This window comes from Zea mays, chromosome 2 (assembly GCF_902167145.1).
Source record: "Zea mays cultivar B73 chromosome 2, Zm-B73-REFERENCE-NAM-5.0, whole genome shotgun sequence".
Lineage (NCBI taxonomy): Eukaryota > Viridiplantae > Streptophyta > Magnoliopsida > Poales > Poaceae > Zea > Zea mays.
Genome location: NC_050097.1, coordinates 154,558,351 through 154,580,767, shown reverse-complemented (window position 1 = coordinate 154,580,767; position 22,417 = coordinate 154,558,351). Strand labels below are relative to the sequence as shown.

General features: G+C 46.4%; 1 protein-coding gene across 4 annotated transcripts; it reads left to right on the top strand.

Annotated features, from left to right (window-relative positions):
* The first annotated feature begins 3,673 nt into the window (after positions 1-3,673).
* LOC103647134 (long chain base biosynthesis protein 1b) lies at positions 3,674-7,851 on the top strand. Of its 4 annotated transcripts, none has more exons than XR_002749961.2 (7): positions 3,674-4,263; positions 4,349-4,422; positions 4,659-4,804; positions 4,924-5,015; positions 5,871-5,995; positions 6,120-6,181; positions 7,301-7,851. XR_002749961.2 is itself a non-coding variant. In XM_023301658.2 (7 exons), the coding sequence occupies exons 1-5, from the start codon at positions 4,323-4,325 to the stop codon at positions 5,902-5,904; spliced, it is 399 nt and encodes a 132-aa protein (XP_023157426.1). In that variant the 5' UTR covers positions 3,674-4,322; the 3' UTR covers positions 5,905-5,995; positions 6,120-6,181; positions 7,301-7,851. The 4 variants fall into 4 exon arrangements, 2 of the variants coding, with proteins under 2 accessions (XP_023157426.1, XP_023157425.1); XM_023301658.2 differs by adding an exon at positions 4,551-4,628 and having other exon boundaries at positions 3,674-4,422; positions 4,710-4,804; XR_004856352.1 differs by having other exon boundaries at positions 3,706-4,263; positions 4,349-4,804.
* The last annotated feature ends 14,566 nt before the right edge of the window (positions 7,852-22,417 follow it).

Genomic DNA, 22,417 nt, shown 5'->3' with positions numbered 1-22,417 from the left:
ATCCTATCTAGTACGAGTTGGAACTCCGGCGCCAGGGATGGCTTGGCCCTCCACTACTTCCGGTCAAGTCTTGGCCCGTCGCTCAGCAGGGCGAGGCGGTCGTTGGCCTCCGCGCTAGCGATCACCCACTCGTCGTGCCAGTTCTCCCACCTTGCACCGCCAAGGGAGGGGATCTAGGCGCCGGCCAAATCCGGCCTTGTTTGGAAGTAGTAGGCACCGAGGTGGTCCTTCGCCTTCCCCGACTTCACCAGCACAAAGAAATGGCGGAAGATGAAGGTGCAGGGCGCCACCCCCACGAACATCTCGCACAGGTGGGCGAAGACGGCCACCTGGAGGATGGAGTGGGGGTGAGGTGCTCAAGCTGGAGGCCGAACTCCTCCAACAACAACAGGAAGAAAGGCGAGATCGGCAACGCCAACCCGCAGGAGATGTAGGAAGTGAACAAAACGAACTCCCCGACGGCGAGGTCACCGAGGGGAACGGCGCCAGCGCGGATCCTCCCGGCGAGCGCCGGCGCGCTCCATCCAAGCAGGTGGCGCACCACATTAAGCGTCGCCTTGGTCTGGAAGTGGTCGGGTTGGCCAAGCGAAGTCATGGTGCCAGCGGCGGCGGAAAGCAGAGGAGCGCAAATGCAATGGGGCGCAGAGAGCTCGAAGGCGAAAGGGCGTAGCAGTTGGAGAGAATGCGAAAGCGTAACTGCTGCACACGGGGTGAATCCCTTTTCAAGGAAGGCTCTCCCGCTCGCGCCCCGAGACGCCGCAGGAAATCTTGCCCAACGCGCACCAAAGCAGCCCAGCCTATGACACGGGGGCCTAGGCCCACAAGTCATACAGCCGATGTGCGGGACTCCGGGTGCGAAGAAGGTGAACCGCCACGCGAGGAGCGAACCGCCGCCCACGGTAGTGCGCCTCTTCATCTCCGCCGAAAACAACAGCCCAGTCACTGACACGGGGGCCTGGGCCCACGAGTCATACTCCTCAGGCGTTGGTTTCTGAGTGCAAAAAGAGCGAACCGCCGCTCGCGCCAGTGACACGCCTCCTCGGGGTCGCCGCAGAAGACAGAGAAGGTAAATTTTTAAACTGATGCAGCAGTATCGAGGCGCCTTGCGCGTGGCCCGGCGAAACCATCATGCGTGGGGGCCGCGGGTCAGTCAGCCGCGGGGATAGACGTGGCAGTTGGCGTGACCGAAGGCGGGCTGGCAGTGATTACGTCAGCAAGCACACGGAAGCGGCGCGCCAATCGCCAATCAAGCTTTGGCCCCACCTACAGGCTCGTATCCTCCCCTGAGGTGGGCCCGGGGGCCACTGTCGGTACCCTGAAACAGGGGTACCCCTTACTACAGTATGAAGGCACGGTGCCCGCGCGGCTATCTCTAGTCGCGTGGTAAACAACACCCGACCCCACCATGTGGACGACTCCGGGGCCACCACGTGGCCAGAGAAGACGATATACCCCAAGGTATCAACAGTGGGTCCGGACCCCCATGGGAAGGTGCCGGACCCCTATATATGCGGACCGGACCTCCGGATAAGGTCCGGGACCTCCGCGGGCGCAAGCCGAACCCCTAGGATGGGGTCCGAACCCCTCTGTGTGGGGTCCGGGCCACTCTCAGCAGGGTCCCGGGATACTAGGACAAAGAATACCTAGGCCTTAATCAAGATCAGGCGGGGGTCCGGAGCCGACACACGTCCGGACCTTACCGTGTACGATTCTGCTCCCCGCTCATGCGGAGACCCAATGATGCCACGTGGCCTACTGCCCGTGACGTAAGCCAACGGGCGGAGCCTGACGTAAGGCCTCTGGGCTGAGCGGCCTCTACATTTATTGCGGATAAGGCACACCGCCTGTCAATTCCATTGGCAGGTGATGTGCCGCCTCGGCATTTAATGAGCCCTGTCCATTCCACTGGCAGGCGATGTGCCGCCTCAGCATTTAATGTGCCCTGTCCACTCCGCTGGCAGGCGGCGACCAGGCCATCCTTCTAGAGGCGTGCCTGTTCATTCCGTTGGCAGGCAGTACGCCCGTGCTGCGGCATACACTGTGCTCATCATTACTCGCGCGTTACCGAAGAGGCAGCCGCGATATATTAATACTATATGGACTACAGATATTATGGCGCTCGGAGATCTTCTGGGCGACACTAGCATTGGATACTTCTATATGTATTCCCTCTGTTTTGCCCCTGGGCCCACATGTCGGGGCTCAGCACCCTTGTACGTGCCCCCCTTGAGCTATAAAAGGGAGCGCACACGACGTTACAAGGCAGACCCAACTTAGGCTCAAGCTCACACACTCACTCAAACTCACAAGTTCATACAAGCTCTCAAGCTCAATACAACACATAATGGAGTAGGGTATTACGCTCCGGCGGCCCGAACCACTCTAAAACCCTTGTGTGTTCTTGTGTTCATCGTCCATCTAGCTGACAGGCAAAACGCTTAGGCCCCTCCTCATCTTAGGATTTAGGGCGGGTGCGTTCCGCCACCCGGCCGGAGAATTCCCTCTCCGACAGAGTTAGAGATGAAATTTATAAAGAACTACTTGTTGGTATCAATACAAGCACTACTAGAGATATGCTCATTTAAGACACACATTTTAAGATGGATATCAGTGCATTTTATAGAAGCGTCGTTTATCATATGGTGATAAGTAAGATAAGACGGTTCGTTTGAGATATGTCTTTAATAAAGAAGTATTTTGAGACAGTTATATCGTAAGAAATGTCTTATATTGATTTAAGACAGATTGTTATTGAAAAACGTCTTAAATAAATATACCTTTTGAGTCATTAAGAATGCAAGAATTGTCTTAGATTCTGGTTAGTATATTAGACACTTTTGTATATGAAACCATCTCAAATAAAGATATTATTAGAGTCGTCTAGACTATAAGAACTGTCTTAGATGTTAGTGGCTATACTAGATACTTCTAAATATAAACCGTTTTTATATGATATTTTTTTTGTAAAACGTACTATGAAAAAATGTAGTAAATAATGAATTCGGCTAGTATACTTTCTTAAAACTGCAATCCCTATGGGCTCTGTAACACCCCTGGTGTTTACCTCCCGTTAAACTGTGCTTATGGACTTAAGCACAGAATATCGACAATAATAACGGTCTCTAGGTTCTAATATTCACCTATCAAAAATTTTGATATCTTTTTCGTCTCTGTCTATCCGGCCTGTTCTAACTGCTCACGAGGTCTGAACAAATTTGTTCGGGAGATTGGTGAATCTGGTGATTATTTAAAATCCATTAATTGTGCAAATACAAATTTAGAAACTTCGTCTAGTCCTCCGATTTTGTCCCAAACAAATTTATTAGAATTCAAGAGATCGTGCACAAGGTTTATAATTGCATTGTTTGTCCAGCAGAGTAATCAAACGTTCGAAGCGCGAATAAAAAATGTTTTTATGACTCGTGCCGGTCTAATTCAGTCTGGCATGTGACTGATTAAAAATTCGAATTATTCAAATTCTTGTGATTTAAAATCTAATCAAATTAAGCCCTGATATTACGATCAAGATTGTTGTTTTAGAAATGCAAACCGTGGAGGAGAAGAATGTGTATTAATTAAATAGAAAATAAATGTGGAAATATCTGTTATCCTTATCCTCCCATTGTATTCTGTTCTTTTATTTCCAGCCGTACTCCCTTCCTCATGATAAGAAATCTCTGGAAAAGTCCTGTTAAGAGATCTCTGGAAATCTCACACCTGCTGCCCCTCCCAAATTCCCTTCTCCCTCACGTCTCTTTCTCTCCCCAAGCCGCCGCCTCCCTGCCGTTCCGTGGAGCACCAGGCCAGTGCCGTTCCGATGGTCATTCCAAGCCAGTGCCATTCTCCTTTGGCCGTCCCTGCTCCAGCCGTGAGCTCACCCAGGCCACGGCCTCGTCGAACCGCACAGCCCCTGCGCTCCTTCCCCAGCCGCGCTTAGCCCTATCCTCCCTGCTCGATCTCCTTCGAGCCGTAACGGCTCCCTGGCGTGTCCGGCTCCCTGCCCCTCTCCATGGCGTCGCCCAGCTCTAGCTCGCCCCCCCTCTGATCTGTGCGCAGGGGTTTCTTCCATGGCGAGCTCCCCTGCAAACTTCATCTAGCCGCCGGCCGAGTTTCTTTGGTGGTCGCTTACCCCCAGCATCGGCCAGAGCTTGCTGTCATTCCCCAACAAACATGTGGTTGTAGGTGAGAGATTTCAGAAGTCTGTTGGACGAAGAAAAGAGAAGTGAAATTTGTGCAGCGCCCGTCAGGTGTTAGGTTTAATAGGTGAGCCGTTAATCATGGTTGCTTTCGCAACATTTCATGGGATTTTGATGTGATGCTCTATGACGATGAGCCATGTTTTCTGTAGATATTGTGTCTACCGTGTGAGGGAATCGTGCCAGCTTCCTTTGGGTTTGGGACTGGGAGCTCCATCGCTCTATGGTATGAACCACGTGTGTTTGTGACACCAATGTGTAGGATCCATATACTCTGTCCTAGATTAATTAGCAGTGTGTGAATGCCACAGCATACTCTGTCCTAGATTAATTAGCAGTGTGTGAATGCCACAGCGGCGGTGCTCGCCCGTGTCTCAGCTGCCTTCAATGGCCCCCTTGCCCGCGCAGTCGTCTTTGGGGTCCATATTGATGGTAGTCCCTCTTTCTTTGTGTGTTCACAAGATGGGTCGGCAGTTTTAGTGTCTCACACGCAGTGGCCACGGGATTTTTCAAGTCACTTGGTCGTGGAAGGGCTTCTTATTGCAGTCATAGTGTTCCAGCTCTCCAGGAAGAGCTACAAACCACCAAAGAAGCCACTCACTGAAAAGGTCAGCTGTTCTTATCGTTTGTAACTACTAGAACCAGATAATTCTTGATAGTGGAAGGTATCGTTCTTGTCGTCTCTTCATGAAGCATGTCACTGAATGCCAGCATTTTGTCTCTGTAGGAGATTGATGAGCTATGTGATGAGTGGGAGCCAGAGCTGCTATGCCCTCCAATCAAGGAGGGGGCCACAATAGATGCTCCAACATTGGAAAGGTTTGCACTACAACTTGGTTTCTGATGGAGTTGTACCAGAATTTTTTGTTCAAACTAGCAGTTGACGCATTGTTGGAACTTTAGCAGTCTATAAAGGATTTTTTTCTTAAAGTAAGTTCACAGTTACCTAGGGTACATTGTGGTTGTTGTTGCATGAGTAATCCTACATATCATTTCATATATGGATTAACCGGATGGTCTCACTCTTGAAACTGTGGGAGTGTTGGTGCAATTCTTATACTAGTTTCACTTAACTTAATAGTGCCATGTGTGGGGACCTATTAATCTTGAACATTTACTCGCTAGATTATATGACATTTAAACCATGTACTCGTGATTAACCAGCAAGGGACACCTTGAACCACATAGAATATCATTTACCCTTGCTACCCAAATGCTTACATGGCTACATGCTTCTTGGATTGTATTCTCTCTTCTCTGATATCAGTATGATCATCAAAGCACCTAAAATGTGCTGCTGTATGTATATAGCCAGTGTAATGTTGTTTCTTAGGATGCATTGCACTAATAAAACAGCAATTTCATCAATGATATGCTCTCCTAGTCTGTAGTTATAGGAATAGCTCTTGAACTTCCCTTGTGATAGAGCAGTGCTCTATTTGAAGACACTGCTATATATGGAATATTCTTTTTGCTGAATATCCCCTGAAATCTGCTTCAGTTATATGTGTATATTATTTGATTCACCAGAATTTTTCTTCACGCATTTCTGGTTGTGTTACAAATATTCATGCAGTATGGATTATAATCGTTTACCATGTTAAGTAGTTATGATTGCATCATATATGATCTTCTGAGGATCAGAATTAACCCTTCTATTTTTCTTTTATACAGTGCCGTTGGACCACATACGATTGTTGATTGTTGATGGTAAAGAAGTTGTGAACTTTGCATCAGCATGAGGTCTGGAGTCTAGACACAGCATTGCAAACTGAGGTTTAATCATCTTAGCAACTACGGTATGATACAACAAAAGAGAGAACCAATGTTATTGTTGGCTAATGCAGAAACAATGACAGTAGCTACCAGCTTCCTCTGCATATGAAAAAAATTAACTAGCAATATGATTTATCTCATTAACAGGTACGTGACCCTGAGCGCGTGATTGTTGCGAAACAACGACCACCTCGGTCTACACCTTAAAGGTATGCTCCATTATGTATTGAAATACTGAGGAAAACCATGCCAATGCTGTGTAATGAGATCAGACTAATGACTTCATAATTGGGAAATTATGCTTTCTTTGTTCTTCTAACTTGAATGCATTGTGCTAAAATAAAACAGATAAAATGCTTTTTGACTTCCCATGCTTTCTGGCATTCAGGCAGCTTGCATTGCCAGTGATTTGAAAATTAAAAGGTACACAAGCTTTTATCAGAGAGGTCGTGCCAATTAAGACAGTACACTTACCATATAATGTTGGGTTTGAAATAAAATGCTAACTTACCTTATAAAATTCGATTTGGCACTGACAGTATAAGCATGGAGACATGACATAGACTATATAAAAAAGTGGAACAGAAATGATTATCAAATAATACTTGTTCCTCTATTGCAATGAGCTGGCTTTATTTTTCTCAGTTGTATGTTCCTGGAGATCATGAATTTGTTTAAGATGTTGGGCTCTTTCAGCTTAAGGGTTGTCATGTTCCCTTCTACAAGGAATTAGAAACACCCAGTATGTATTTTATTTGCAATGATGTAAGATAGTAGATAGCAGAATTCATGATGTGTCAACTCTCTAAAAATGATATGCATATAGTACCAACCTGTGCAGTTTAACAGGTTCAATAATAGTTTTGGTGTTTTAGGAAAGGTGTACGAAAGTATACCGAATTACTAGGACAAGGGACAAAACAGAAAGCTATGGGGGTGGGGGAAACCTGCTTTTCCATCTCTTTGCTGCCAAAGAATAGATAAAAGTTGATGTCATGTTTGTGCAGAAACAAGGTTGTAATGGAAGGTTTCATGACTGCAATAATTCAGTTTCTTGAAGCGTTAGAATCATTCTATGTTGTTGAAAGAGATGGTTCAATCATCCTTTTTTTGGTTACTCTTGGTGGTTGTCATTCTTCAGATTACATCAAAAAGATGACATTATCCCTTGGTCTCAAGAAAATATTCTTGCTTACTACACGAACTGCAGACGAATATTTACCTCTGTTATTCTCTTGACTTATTACTATGTGCAAATAGTAGCAATGCTCCAATTTTCAGTTTTTCGTATGCTTGCTTCTACCTTGCTTAATTTTGAAATGGCGCAGGTTTGCGCGACATGGCTTTTCATAGTGCTCAATTGGATCTATCCCCTGAGCATAGGAGAAAAGTATCAATCTGTACAGTGGATCCAAGTATTCTATAAAGCATGTATCCTCCAATTTCCCACAAGCGAGAATGGCATGATATGATGGATGAAATGGCTGTTGCGGTCAATTGTCTTTCAAGGATCAATTGTCTTTCAAGAACCACACTTATGTATTGGTTTGTGTGCAGTTCAAGCTCTGCAAGGTGAGGTCTGTTCAGTTTGGCCAGAAAGTCATCCCCTACCTGAACACCTACGACGACCGCACCATCCGCTACCCCGACCCTCTCATCAAGGCCAACGACACCATCAAGATCGATCTGGAGACCAACAAGATCATGGACTTCATCAAGTTGTATTTGCCCTTTCATAGACTTCATCAAGTTATATACTTAGTTAGGCTCAATGTTAGCACAAACAGTTGATGAGCAAGTTTAAATTTAGAGTACACTTATGTATGAGTTATTATTTGACAATACTTATTTATGAGATATTGAATATTATTTATCTATATTATATTAATTATAGTGTTATTAAATATATGTGTATGTATTTTTCTCTTTTAAATTATTATAATGTGGTAATTGAAGAATATACTGCCAAGTAAGTCGTTTCAAATCTTAATAAGACATTTATCAAAACGTCTCATATCAGTCTCCTAAATAAGACGGTTTTTAAAACGTCCAATATCAGTCTCATAAATAAGATGGTTTTTCTGTTGCGAGTGTATTATTAAAGGCTATTCTAGTCAGTTTGATAAATACTTTGTGACTTATAATGTTCATATTTTCGACAGTTCTTTCAAAGAAGTGTCTTAACAAAACCTAATGTAAGACGGTTTATTGGACAAAATGACGTAACAAATTCCTTTTTTAGACGGTTATAAATTAAAAACTGTCTTATTTAATATCTTTTAAGACGGTTTATAACCATCTTAAAAACGAAACATCTTTTGCGACTCCATCAAATTTGGACACATCATAAGCGTCTTAATAACTAAAAATTAACTGTCTCATATAACACGATTTGTAGTAGTGAAGTAAAAAGAAAAAAAACTCAACCGGGGTTGTTTCACACAAGTTTGGTTGTAGCATGAGAACTATGCAGCACATATGGGACGGAGTGGAAGAATGTAAAGGAGCAAACATTTCAATTGATGTTGGTTCGATGTTAAACAATAATGGAAAGAAAATAATGCAAACTGACCTATCACCACTTGCTAGCATCCCTTTGAATGAAAGAAGCATAATTTGTGGAGCAACTCAACAATTTGGAATGAAGAAAAGCACATTTCATAAGTTGTTCAAGGAAGGTAAAGTGCATAGGCACTCAGACACTTTGAAACTACTACTAAGAGAAGACAACAAAATAGATTGACTATGATGGTGTGTACCAATGCTTGACGAAGACATCTTGCCAAACGAGCCTATATTCAAGTGTATGGACAATATCATCCATGTTGACGAGAAATGGTTCAACATGACAAAAAATCAAGGAACTTCTATGTATTGCCAGATTAAGAGGACCCCTATCGAATAGTGCAAAAAAATCTATTAATAAAACTATGTTCCTTGCAGTAGTGGCACTACAACGATTTGATAACGAAGGTAACTACATCCTTGATGGAAAATAGGAATATGGCCCTTTGTTACAAAGGTATATACTAATTGTTTCAATTATACACATACCTTAGGAAAAATAGGTAACATAATTGTTTTCATTTTGCTGGAATTTGCCCAAAGAAATATCATGAATAAACATAGAGATACCCTTGTCACGAAACCTATCAACGTTGGTCGTGATATAATGAGGGACTACTTCATTGCGAAGCTACTCCCGACAATTATTTCAAGGTGGCCTATGAATGATCGTCATCTAACGATTTGGATACAACATGACAATGCTATGAGTCATGTGCCACCAAATGTTGTGGAGTTCCAAGCTGTTGTAGCGCAAACTGGTATTGACATCAAGATCATGTATTAGCCTTCTAAATCGCCAGATATGAACGTTTTGGACTTGGTTTTTTCTTCTTATTTACAATCCATAACCTATAGGAAAGCACCTAGAATGTTGATGAGCTGATAGGGATCGTCCAGAAAGAATATGAGGACTACAAACATGGTCTTAATATAAGGTTTGTTGAGAAGTCTTCAGAGGATTAACTAAAAAACTACTAATCTAAATATTGAGGGTTCTATATATATCCTAACCATCGTGGGTTCATGCCCATGTCCGGCTATGAGCCTAAGTCAGAGGGGCAACCGCCTAGGGCCCAAGCACCTAGGGGCCCCAATTTTGTTCCTATAAATATGGTGATTAAGAAATTATAATCTTAGGTTGTGTCTATAGATCATACTGCACTTGAATAAATTAAAGGACCATCTCATATTTTAAGAAGTACATATATGAAGGTTTTAGTCGTAGCATTGAAATCACAAAAGAAATTGTAAAAGAGATAGATGTAGAGCCAATGTTTCATAAAAGTTGCCAAGGTAAATGAAAGAAATGTTTTGATGAGCAAAATGATAGAGATGAAGAAAACACTATCAGCCAACCATAGAGTCTTTTAGAGTTAAGTATTTTTTGTTATGGTTGATTGGCAATTATTTTTATCGAATAATCGATTACAGCAATTAAAGGTATATTTGAAAACCTGTTTGGTTTCTTATTAAACTCGTAGAACCTAAAGTCTCTGCATGATCATGATCTGCGGAAGTGCTGCACTACTTTTGTAGAAACCTTTTCCCATGATAGCTCATCTGATGTTAATCTCAATGATTTTATCAGCAAAGTACAAGTGTTGCAAGTAACTTTGCTAGATTATTTGACGTCAACATTTGAGATTCTTTAGTCCATTACAGTTGCATACTATTACCCAAATGTCTATGTTACTTATCATATTTGACTAACTATTCCTATGACTGTAGCCTTAACTTAAATGAGTTTCTCAAAGTTGAAGTTATTAAAAATAATTCGAGGTCAACTATGTCGCAAGAAAAAAGAAAAAGCTTAAATACATATTCTATCAAGAAGGATACATTAGAAAATATCGATCTGATATTGCCCTCACATATTTTGCTTCAAGAAATGCTTGGCATAGTAATTTTTTTTATGAGAGGCATTAGACCTGTAATCTAAAAATTGTAATTTAGAATACTCTATTTATTCTCACTTAAGGTATTCGTACTAGTTTATCATTATTTTACCGTTCTTATGCGCCCTCTATTTAAGATAATTATTGATGATACAAGATGTAAAATAAGTTAAGGGTCCAAACATTTGTGATTGGCCTAGGGCCCTCCAAAATCAAGAGCCCGCCCTTGTCTTGTCGCCCTTTGCATTGAAAAACAAATAAACGGAATGCGATAGGGTTTGGTTTCATTTATTATGAGAAATGACTCTCAATGACATGGTATTCTTTTGAAAACATTAAGGTGCCGTTTAGTTCACGAAATATAATGTAAATGACAACGATAATGATTCACGCTTGATTAACAGCGGTAACAAGTTTGAATAGGATAGTATCAGTTTCTAATGTGATACCTGATTATGTTAGACTTAAACAAATATAGTTTAACGTTATCGATTATCGTTCAGGTTACAAGTATAATATGTGAATGAAACCACACCTAAAATGAACTCTCCATTTAGTTGGATCTTAATTAGGATTGCTTCACAAGACGGCACGCCAGGTTAGAGTTGCGGGCCATGGCATGTCCGCTCACGGGCACTCTCCATTTATTAGATGGCATCTCCACACTGGCATGCACACTGCCCCCGAACCCGAACACACACAAGCCCACCCCGTGCGGCCGCGCCCGACATGCTGTGTCTATCATATATCTATGATCTATCTACACCCAAAAAAAAGGCATCAGCATTTGCGACCTTAAATAACTAAAACAGAAGCATAAATGTGCATTTTATTGAGGTATGATGATTTTGTAAATATCATCGGTTATTATTCCTAAGAACTTAGTGAAATTTAGATAAATGTAGCTTATTCTCCAAATCTAGTAGTTTGTCGGATCCACAGCCTTTCTTTTGTTTTCGTTTTTGGTTCGTTGAATTTTCATCCGGCAACGGTCCAAACAATTGCTCTACGGTCTATTATTACGAACACCGTCCACGGGCATGCACGCATGCATGCATGAACAGATCGAATACATGGGGTTTTGAAACAGGTCACACACACGGTGACAATATATATGGACGTACGTGTACGCGTGTTTTCTGGAGCAAGAGGATGTGCTCTCGTGCATGACAATGGACATGGGCCATGCTCGGGCTAGCTCGGACCACTGGTGCACTATACCGATGAGCGAGGCTACAGCCTAGTAGGCTACTAGCCAGGGTCACGTGAATGGCTAACTAGCTACACGACGTCGACGCCTCCTATTCGCAGCCTTTCTTTCACCGTCGTCCCTAGTCCTACTACGCATGTCTGCTGCGCCACTGCAGCCTGCCGCCTCCTCCAGCCCAGTCACTGCCATACAGTGTGCATATGCAGCAGCTAGCTAGCTGGTGGTGACTGGTGAGTGCCTATCTGCTGCCTCCATCGGCTGCCTGCATCTGCATGCATCCGGTTTGCAAACTACTATGTGGTCTCGAGCCTATGCATAATGCACAAGAACGTTAACGCCGATCCGGCGAGGGGAAGACGACGACGACGCTGTGCCTGTACATGTGCTCTCGATCCGTCGTCACACGTGACATTACATAGCCAACACAACGACGACATAGTGCATGCATGCACTGTACTGTATGCGCACTGCCTGCTCGTGGTCGTGGAGCAAGCAGAACATTCAGAATTTCCACTTGTGATCCCACTGTGGTCGTGGACGCGTCCTGCCGCCAGCGCCGGAATTTGCTCGTGTGCTACGTGCTATAGCTTTACCACCTGTTCAGACTGCACTGCACCACACACTGCAGAGCTAAACCACCTGTTCAGACTGCCGAGTACACTGTACATCTCTGAAGCTTCATCAGCCTTTGAGCAGCCCGAGAAATGAAGAAAGAGGGCGCAGCTAGCGCGCGCAGTCCACAGGAAAAAACTGCAGCAGACTTTAATAGGGTCAATTTAATAACAAGACAGGTCCACCAACGGGTAATGGCACGACGGTCTACGGAGCGAGGAGCATAATAAACTGACGTAGGAAGAAATATCATATCAGATTTATGATGATGCGAAAAGAGATAAATGAAGCGACAAGGAAAGCGGGTTGCTCACTAATAACGAGCTAAAATAGGTTACTCACATACTTCAACACAGTTTATGAGAGAAATAGATAAATCAAGCATTAAATATATAGCCTATATTGTTATATGACTAGATTTTTAGTTGACTACACATAACATCAATATATAGCCTATATATATTGTAGAAGTAGCTGCAGTAGCTGTTCGACTGTTGCAGCTATAATCCATAGACATAAAATATTGTACAATCCCGAGTAGCCGGATTAAACTCCAGCAATCCGCAGCGGACAGGCGAGGAGGACGTGAGGAGTGAACAGTGAAAACTAAACGCTGAACAGTGAGTGAGATTGCAGCAGCGGCCCGCGGCGGCTTATCTAACGAGCCAGGCAGCTCGTGTTTCGAAGCATGCCTGCTCTCGTCTGCGGTCGGCGCCGGGTGGCCAGCGCCAGTCACCAGCAGGTACCGCAGCCGGCAGCAGCAGTGGCGGAAGCAGCAATGCTAGTGAGCTCGGCATTCAGGCAGCAATGGCGCCGCAGAAGACATGCCCTGCGAACACCGGCAGTCTTTGAAACTATAAAATTGAAACATCTACAAAATCGTAGAGTAAACATTTTTGTTGAGAGTAAATATTTCATCTGATTTTAGACAGTTTTGAAATCAACGCATCAAACTCCCTGTGCTCTCACACTGGTCTGATGCACCCGTTGCCTCGTGATCATGACGCGCGGCGCAGATCACGACGGACAGTAGAAAAGAGGGCAAGAAAAGGCGAGGCCCTTTTCGTCGGGCGGGACAGGGAAGTGGAAGCGGAAACGAGGACGCCGACACATCACACAAGCAAAGCGAGCCAAGAACACCCGGAAAGCCGGGGTCCAGGCCACGATGCAACAGCCTTTTTATCTCACGAATCCCGTTGTCACTCTGATCCAGTACGGGATCGACGGTGGGTCAAAGCTCAAAATCAGATGTAGGACGTGTTTGGAAGTTGCTTTTCAAATACTACGGTTTCAAAATACTATGACATAATCATAGTATTTTTTACATCACTCTTAGGCTCTGTTTGGAAACAAAGTTCTCGAAAACCATAGTTTTTGACAATACCACGGTATACTTTAGTCATGATAATATCACGGTTTAAAATATTATAGTTTTGAAAACTGAAGTCCAAACCTAAGTATAGAATATTCTAAAACAATTATAGTATTTACAACACTTCAGTTTTAAAAATAGAGGTTTTAGCTACCTTACCAAACACCTTTGTATATATAATACTGCATTATTCTTCCAAAACTATGAAAAAACTTTACTCTCAAGCACTCCCTTAGCAATACATGTTTGGAGACAGTATCTCAAACCATGGTATTTTAGTATCCATATACAAGATTAGCATAAACAAACTTTAGGTTAGAGTAGAGTTTTAAATACTCTAAAAATAACATGGTATCCACAAAACCATGGTATTGAAAACATAGTTTTTTTTAAATGTAGCCAAACACCCATTGGCAAAAAATGCTACGATATTCTCTAATACCTTGGTTTTACCTTAAAACTCCAAAAATACTTTGTTTCCAAACACAACGACATGTTTACTATTCATATGTTGCAAACTGTAGAGCAAAGCAACTAGAGAAAGAAGATATGATAAAGAGGAGCCTCTACCTTACGACCCAAGAGGCCAAGACTTTCTTTAACTGAGTTCAACGATTCAGTCTATTTTTCTCTCCCTAAATCCCACTATCATGTCACCTCAGCAACCTCTTTTTCCCTATATCTCTATTCTCTACAACCTCTTTCTCTCTATATCTCTATTCTCTACAGTGGTTCTCTCTATACTATCTCTCTATACCCAATACGTCACTACCGGAATTCGGCTCTTTGTCGAGTGTCGACGGCTTTGCCGAGTGCTTTTTATCGGGCACTCGGCAAAGCCGACTTTGCCAAGCGCCGCACTCGGCAAAGTCCTACGCTCGATAAAGATCTTATTTACCGAGTGCGGGACACTCGGCACAGCCCAGCACTCGGCAAAGACTGCTTTGCCGAGAGTCAAACACTCGACAAAGACGGCTCTCGGCAAAGGGCCGTTAGTGGCCGTCTATAGCTGACGGTCGTCAGTCTTTGCCGAGTGCCACATATTGGGCACTCGGCAAAGGACGCTTTGCCGAGTGTCTTCTCTAGACACTCGGCAAAATATATTTTTATTTTTTTATTTTGTCTGCCAAACTTTTTGTGGTATGTTCCTACACTATGTAGACCTATATTTATCATTTGTGGACAATTATAACAGAGTTTTCAATCGTTAGTAGATTTAGTTCGTTTATTTGAATTTCTTCGGAAAATTCAGATTTGAACTGCAGGTCACTCGAAACTTGGAAAACCGTGCATGCAAAAATGATATTCATGTTACTTAGCATAAGTTACGATCGATTTCAGGAGCGGACCGGAAACTTCGAGCAACATGCTCACTAAACATGGCCGTGAACTTGCCATCCACATGTTTAAAAATTGTATAAAACACAAACAAAGTCAGAAAATCATGAAACTTGTCCACGCGTCATGATATCATATGTACAGGCTGTGATAAAAAATTGAAAAAAATTCGAGAAAACTATGACGCGCTATGTGTACAAACCTAAGAGATCTACATTGAAACTCTATGATTTCATGTGTAGTTCTCTTAGGTTTCTACACATAGTGTCTCACAACTTTGTCCAAACATTCTCAATTTTTTATCACAACCTGTACATATGATATCATGACACGTGGACAAGTTTCATGATTTTCTGACTTTGTTTGTGTTTTATACAATTTTTAAACATGGGGATGACAAGTTCACGGCCATGTTTAGTGAGCATGTTGCTCGAAGTTTCCGGTCCGCTCCTGGAATCGGTCGTAACTTGTGCCAAATAGGATGGGTATCATTTTTGCATGCACGGTTTACCAAGTTTCGAGTGACCTGCAGTTCAAATATAAATTTTCCGAAGAAATTCAAATAAACGAACTAAATCTAATAGTTATAAAAATCACTTTTATAATTGTACCAAAATGGTACTTGTAGGTCTACATAGTGTAGGAACACACCACAAAAAGTTTGGTTGCCAAAAATAAAAAAATAAAAAATACTTTGCCGAGTGATGTCCAGTTTGTACTCGGCAAAGGCGGCTTTGCCGAGTGCCTGTCCGTTGGCACTCGGCAAAGTCTGTAGAACACATCTTTGTCGAGTGCTCTAGAGCTAGCACTAAGCAAAGGCGTCTTTGCCGAGTGCCCGAGATCCGGCACTTGGCAAAGTTTATTTTTAAATTTTAAAAAAATCTTTGCCGAGTGCCGGATCGCGGGCACTCGGCAAAGAACGTTTTAATAGCTGTTACGGCGCCCTCACTCACTATCTCTCTCTCTCACTCTCACTCACTCGCTCGCTCGCTCGCCGCCGTCGCACCGCCACCCGCTCGCGCCCGTGGCGACCACCGCCGCGCCCCGCCACCGCCGTCGCGCCGCCGGCCGCGCCCACCGCCGTCGCGCCACCGCCATCGCCGACCCAACACCGTCCCGTCTTCTACCCCGGTCCCTCTCCGACGAATTTAGTGAGTATAATAAGTTTAATTAGTTTAGTATGTATTTATTGAGTTTATAGTATATGTGTTTAGTGGATTTAGTGATTTTCGTGAGTTTAATTAGTTTAGTATGTGTGTTTAGTGAGTTTATACTATATGTTTTTAGTGAATATAGTGACTTTAGTGAGTTTAATTAGTTTAGTATGTGTGTTTAGAGAGTTTATACTATTTGTGTTAATTTGGCATAATGTGATGGTGGATATGGATGTCGTTGAAATATGTGTGATGGTGGATATGGATGCCACTTAGATGTGACTTGCATTCATCGTGTCGTTTGTATATGTGCGTGTCAGCCATCGTGCTGTTAGATCTATTTGCAGGTTTTGGAAACCTCCCCGTACAGGGGAAGTGCTGCCGATATTTTTTGACATGCTTGTTTATTTTTTACAGAGAAGATACTTGTCTTCCTAGCTACTGCGGGTCTGCCTGCACCGCGTCGCGTCGCCACTGCACCAACCCGCCACAGCCCCGCTAGCCTGATTCCACCGTCACCCTAGGTATAACCTCAATTTCCGCATCATGGTCGTAGATCACGTAACCCAGTTAGGCGTCTCCCGTTCGAAAGAGATACGGTGTAGATATGCAGATCTTTGCATATCTACAAATGTATTAGTTTCGAATTGTCCACGTTTTTTGGACAGCCCGCGGTTGCGTAGATGGTGTTAGTTTCCATGCTCTACTCCGGTCCGAGACAGAGTTTCGGCGTCACCTCTCTGTTGTTCTCCGGACAGTACACTCTCCCTGCCAGGACGTGTATCCGGAGAACAGCGGGGAGGTGCTGCCGAAATTCTATCTCGGATCGGAGTAGAGCATGGAAACTAACTCCATCTACGCAACCGCGGGTGGGATTAGGACCTATCCTCACCTATTAGAAGGTAGGAACGTAGTGTACATGCATTACATGTCTATATTAAACTATACTCGGTTATATATGTTAGAGGATGGAGGACCGTGAGTGGATGTACACGGGCCGCGTTCGACATAATGATGTCACCCCTGAATGGATTAGGAAGACGGATGCTTTCGTGGAACGGGCATTTGGCGAAGCTACTAAAGGAGCTAGTCTAGTCCCTTGTCCGTGCAGCAAATGTGCCAACAGGAAAAGGAAAACAAAGAAGGTCATGGTAGAACATATTTGGAAGAATGGATTTACGCCGGACTATACTCGGTGGATCTTCCATGGTGAAGCGCATCGCACGAGAGAGGAGGTGGTGAGACAACGTGTCGAGGATTACGATGCTGATGCCGGGGTAGCGGACATGTTGAACGACTATCACGAGGCACAGTTCGCCGAAGGACGTATGGAGGACGAGCCAGAGGCGACCGCAAAGGCATTCTACGACATGTTTGACGCGGCACAGAAACCCCTTCACGGCAAGACAAAGGTTTCTCAACTGGATGCCATTGGGTGTATAATGGCGCTCAAGTCGCAGTATAGCATGAGTCGAGACGCCTTCGATGGTTTGTTGACAGTTATTAGCAGCCTGCTTCCGAAGGATCACGTTCTGCCAAAGAGCATGTACGAGGCACAGAAACTCCTTCGTGCACTCAAGATGACGTATGAGCAGATACATGCTTGTCCGAAGGGCTGCGTCCTATTTAGGAAAGAACACACTGAGGCAAAGTACTGTCCGAAGTGTAAATCGTCTAGGTTCATGGAGGTAGACTCTGGTGATGGACAGAAGAGGCAGCTCGACATCCCCGTGACAATCCTACGCCACCTTCCGTTCATACCGAGGATCCAGCGTCTATACATGACAGAGGAATCCTACACCACCTTCCGGCCACACAAGTGTATTATCTTCCATATGTGTGCCAAACGAAACAACATCTTAAGGGTTGGGATGTTGTGTATAAGGTATCACCGCACGGTAAATTACCTATTCCAAACGATGAAGATTATAACTTAGACCCGGACACATATGACGGAGAGTTCTTCCAAGAAGATGGGCTTGAAGGGCGATTTGAGATAGACTTAACCGAAGCGATCGGAATGGAAGTAGATATTGAAATGGTTGTTGATGAGGAGGATGATGAGGTGCAAAATGAGAATGACTTAGAAATGCTTGAAGGCAATGCCAATGACGAAATTGCGCCTTCAGATGGTGTTGACTATGAAATGGTTGATAGTGATGATGACACTTATGATCCGGCTAACCCGGACACATATGAAGATTATTTTTAATCGATGTAATGCTATATTTCATTTATTTTGCATATGTTTCTAAATACATATTTTTTTATCTGTGCTTAATTGCTTACTCTTAATTGCAGGTTGTTGGGCAAAGATGGTGGGCGGTGGGACGAGGACGAGGAGGGGGAGGCGGAGGGGGAGGAGGAGAACCCGTAGGACGGAGGAGGAGGCGCAGCAGGACGACGCCGTACAGCAGCAGGTGGAGCAGCAAGCCGCTGTCGATGCGGCGCAGCAGGACGACGACGAAGCGGTGCAGCAGGACGACGACGACGACGTCGCTCAGCAGGACGTCTCAGGTTCTGGCTCCTCAGGTTCGAGGAGCATCTACCTGCGAGGTCTCGCGAGTCTCCCTCAGCGACCCATACTTCGTGACAGACGTCCGCTGATACGACCCGATGGAGAGAGGTAGGTAACTTTAGATGTTGTTGCTGCTTTTTCATATTATATGTTTAAATTAATAATAGAAACTAATACTTTATCTTAATCACTTGGACAAGTCTTGGATGGTTTTGGAGACTGCAGGGGGTCACGGCCGCAACCCCAATGGCATCCTCGGCCTTCTATGCAGGGAACACTTCCCTGGACTTGTCGAGTACGCCGGAGTGACGAGCCCAGCATACACCTTCGACCACTACGCCGTCGCCCCCGATGCAGTAGATCGGGACGACAGACAATTCAACAACAAGGCGGAGCGGGTGAAGCAAGAGCTGTGGGTAAGTCTTCCTCGCACTATATTGTTTAATAAGTCGCATTTGTTGCATATTCTTGAAATAATATATGGATACATCGTCTTTGTATGTAGGATTTCTTCAGATGCGAGGCTGGATACGAGGCCAGGGCGGATGTGGTGGCTACCACGAGCTGTAAGAAGCTCGTCGTGGACATGCACTACGAGGCGCGCATCCAGGCCATCGTCACTTACCACGGCTCCGTCCTTGGGGAGAAGGTGAGCAAGAAGGACGTCCGAACCATGTCGTTGACTCCGGACCAGTACTTGCAGGTAAATACAAAACTTTATTATTGGTACTAAATATGCTTAATTTTATCTTCTGATATGCCGTGTACTTGTATTTTTTAGATGATTCCTCATTGGTGCGCCGCGCATCCTGAGTGCTGGGAGCAGATGGTGCAGAGGTGGTGCTCGACTGAGTGGGACGAGGCGCAAACGCTAGCCGGGAACGACGTTTGATGATGCAAGGTCCCTCCCACCATCAAGGCAGGCACAACCTGGGCAAATACGCGGAAGCATGGGTACGCGCTCTTTTTTATTTAGGTATATAACTTTCGATTAGACATGATTTCTAACCATCTCGTTGGTTTTCTCGCAGTCGGCGGCACATGGTGGCGTGCCTTGCTCCACGTTCTCGGCATATGCTATGGCCCACAAGGGGAAGGCGACGTCCGACGTCACCTACAACCCGGATGACGGGCCCGAGGCGTACACCAACCCCGCCGTCCACAGCTGCCTCAGTGAGTACACCGCCATGGCCAAGGAGGTCCATGGGCCAGATTACGATCCGAGGACCGAGGACATCGACGGAGATGTCCTCATGAGGGTCGGAGGAGGCAAGAGGCATGGGCGGTACTGGATTGCCGACGGGGCAATCGATCGTCCTCCACTCCCACTCTCGCTCAGGTGCAAGCAAGGAGCACGAGCGCGAGCCCAGCCATACGACCTCGGCAGGACAGCTCACAGCATCGTATCCAGCAACTCCAGGTTATTCCTTATCTATTCATCATTCATTGATTATTATATATCTTCTCTTTGCATTATCGTAACATTATGGCGAAATATTACAGACTCAGCTAGATGATGAGAGGAGGCAACGTGAGGAGCTGGAGAAGAGGATGGCGGAGATGTTCGCGTACATGCAGAGCCTTGGCGCCGCACAGGGTCATGCTCCACCACCTCTGTTGTTCCCTACAGCTGACCCTGCTGAGTTCACTACTCCTGTGAGTATCAAAATTTTAGTATTGCATGATATATATTCATATGTTCTCACACATGCAATCTTGTCGGGGACCATAATTAGGGGTACCCTCAAGACTCCTAATTCTCAGCTGGTAACCCCCATCAGCATAAAGCTGCAAAGGCCTGATGGGTGCGATTAAGTCAGGGATCAGTCCATTCGAGCAACTCGATCACGCCTCGCCCGAGCCTAGCCTCGGACAAGGGCAGCCGACCCCGGAGGATTTCTGTCTCGCCCGAGGCCCCCCTCCAATGGCGAACATATTTCCGGCTCGCCCGAGGCCCTGCCTTCGCTAAGAAGCAACCCTGACTAAATCGCCGCACCGACCGACCAAGTCGCAGGAGCATTTAATGCAAAGGTGGCCTGACACCTTTATCCTGACGCGCGTCCCCCGGCAGAGCCGAAGTGACCGCCGTCACTTCACCGCTCCACTGATCGGCCTGACAGAAGGACAGCGCCGCCTGCGCCACTCCGACTGCGGTGCATTTGACAGAGTGAGGCTGACAGGCAGTCAGGCCCTGCCGAAGGCACCATAGGAAGCTCCGCTTCGCCCGACCTAGGGCTCGGACTCGGGCTCAGCCCCGGAAGACGGCGAACTCCACTCCGCCCGACCCAGGGCTCGGACTCGGGCTAAGTCCCGGAAGACGGCGAACTCCGCTCCGCCCGACCCAGGGCTCGGACTCGGGCTAAGTCCCGGAAGACGGCGAACTCCGCTCCGCCCGACCCAGGGCTCGGACTCGGGCTAAGTCCCGGAAGACGGCGAACTCCGCTCCGCCCGACCCAGGGCTCGGACTCGGGCTAAGTCCCGGAAGACGGCGAACTCCGCTCCGCCCGACCCAGGGCTCGGACTCGGGCTAAGTCCCAGAAGACGGCGAACTCCGCTCCGCCCGACCCAGGGCTCGGACTCGGGCTAAGTCCCAGAAGACGACGAACTCCGCTTCGCCCGACCCCAGGGCTCAGACTCCGCCCTGGCCTCAGCCGACGACCTCCGCCTCGCCCGACCCAGGGGCTCGGACTCAGCCACGGAAGACGGACTCGACCTCGGCTTCGGAGGAGCCTCCACATCGCCCAACCTAGGGCGCAGGCCAGCCACGTCAACAGGAGGCGCCATCATCACCCTACCCCAAGCTGACTCGGGCCGCAGGGAACCAGACCGGCGTCCCATCTGGCTAGCTCCGCCAGATAGGCAATGATGGCGCCCCACATGCTCTGTGACGACGGAGGCTCTCAGCCCCCTTACGGAAGCAAGAGGACGTCAGCAAGGACCCAACCGCTCTGACAGCTGTCCCTCCGCCAGGCTCCATCGCTCCTCCGACGGCCACGACATCACACCAGCTGGGTGCCAAAATCTCTCCGGCTGCCACGACGGCATGTACTTAGGGCGCTAGCTCTCCCCCGCTAGACACGTAGCACTCTGCTACACCCCCCATTGTACACCTGGATCCTCTCCTTACGCCTATAAAAGGAAGGACCAGGGCCCTCTTAGAGAGGGTTGGCCGCGCGGGGACGAGGACGAGACAGGCGCTTGCTTAGGAGCCGCTCGCTCCCTCTCCCGCGTGGACGCTTGTAACCCCCTACTGCAAGCGCACCCGACCTGGGCGCGGGACGAACACGAAGGCCGCGGGATTCCCACCTCTCTCACGCCGGTCTCCGGCCGCCTCACTCTCCCCCCTTCGCGCTCGCCCTCGCGCTCGACCCATCTGGGCTGGGGCACACGGCGACACTCACTCGTCGGCCCAAGGGACCCCCCGGTCTCAAAACACCGACAGTTGGCACGCCAGGTAGGGGCCTGCTGCGTGTTGACGAACAGCTTCCCGTCAAGCTCCAGAAGGGCAGTCTCCAGCAACCTCTTCAACCCGGGACGATGCTCCGTTTCGGGAGTCTTGAGTTCATGTCCCTCGACGGCAGCTACGACATGATACTCCTTCCACCGCCGCGCGACAACGACAATGGCGGCCGACAGCCCGCCCGCCGGCGGCGGAATCGACGACGTCTTCCCCTCGTGGTGGAAGAACAACCTTCGAGCTCGTCCCGCTTTCTTCCCCGCCGACGGAGGGGAAGGCAGGGCAACCAAGGCCAAGTAGGAGGCAACGCCTCGTCGGCTG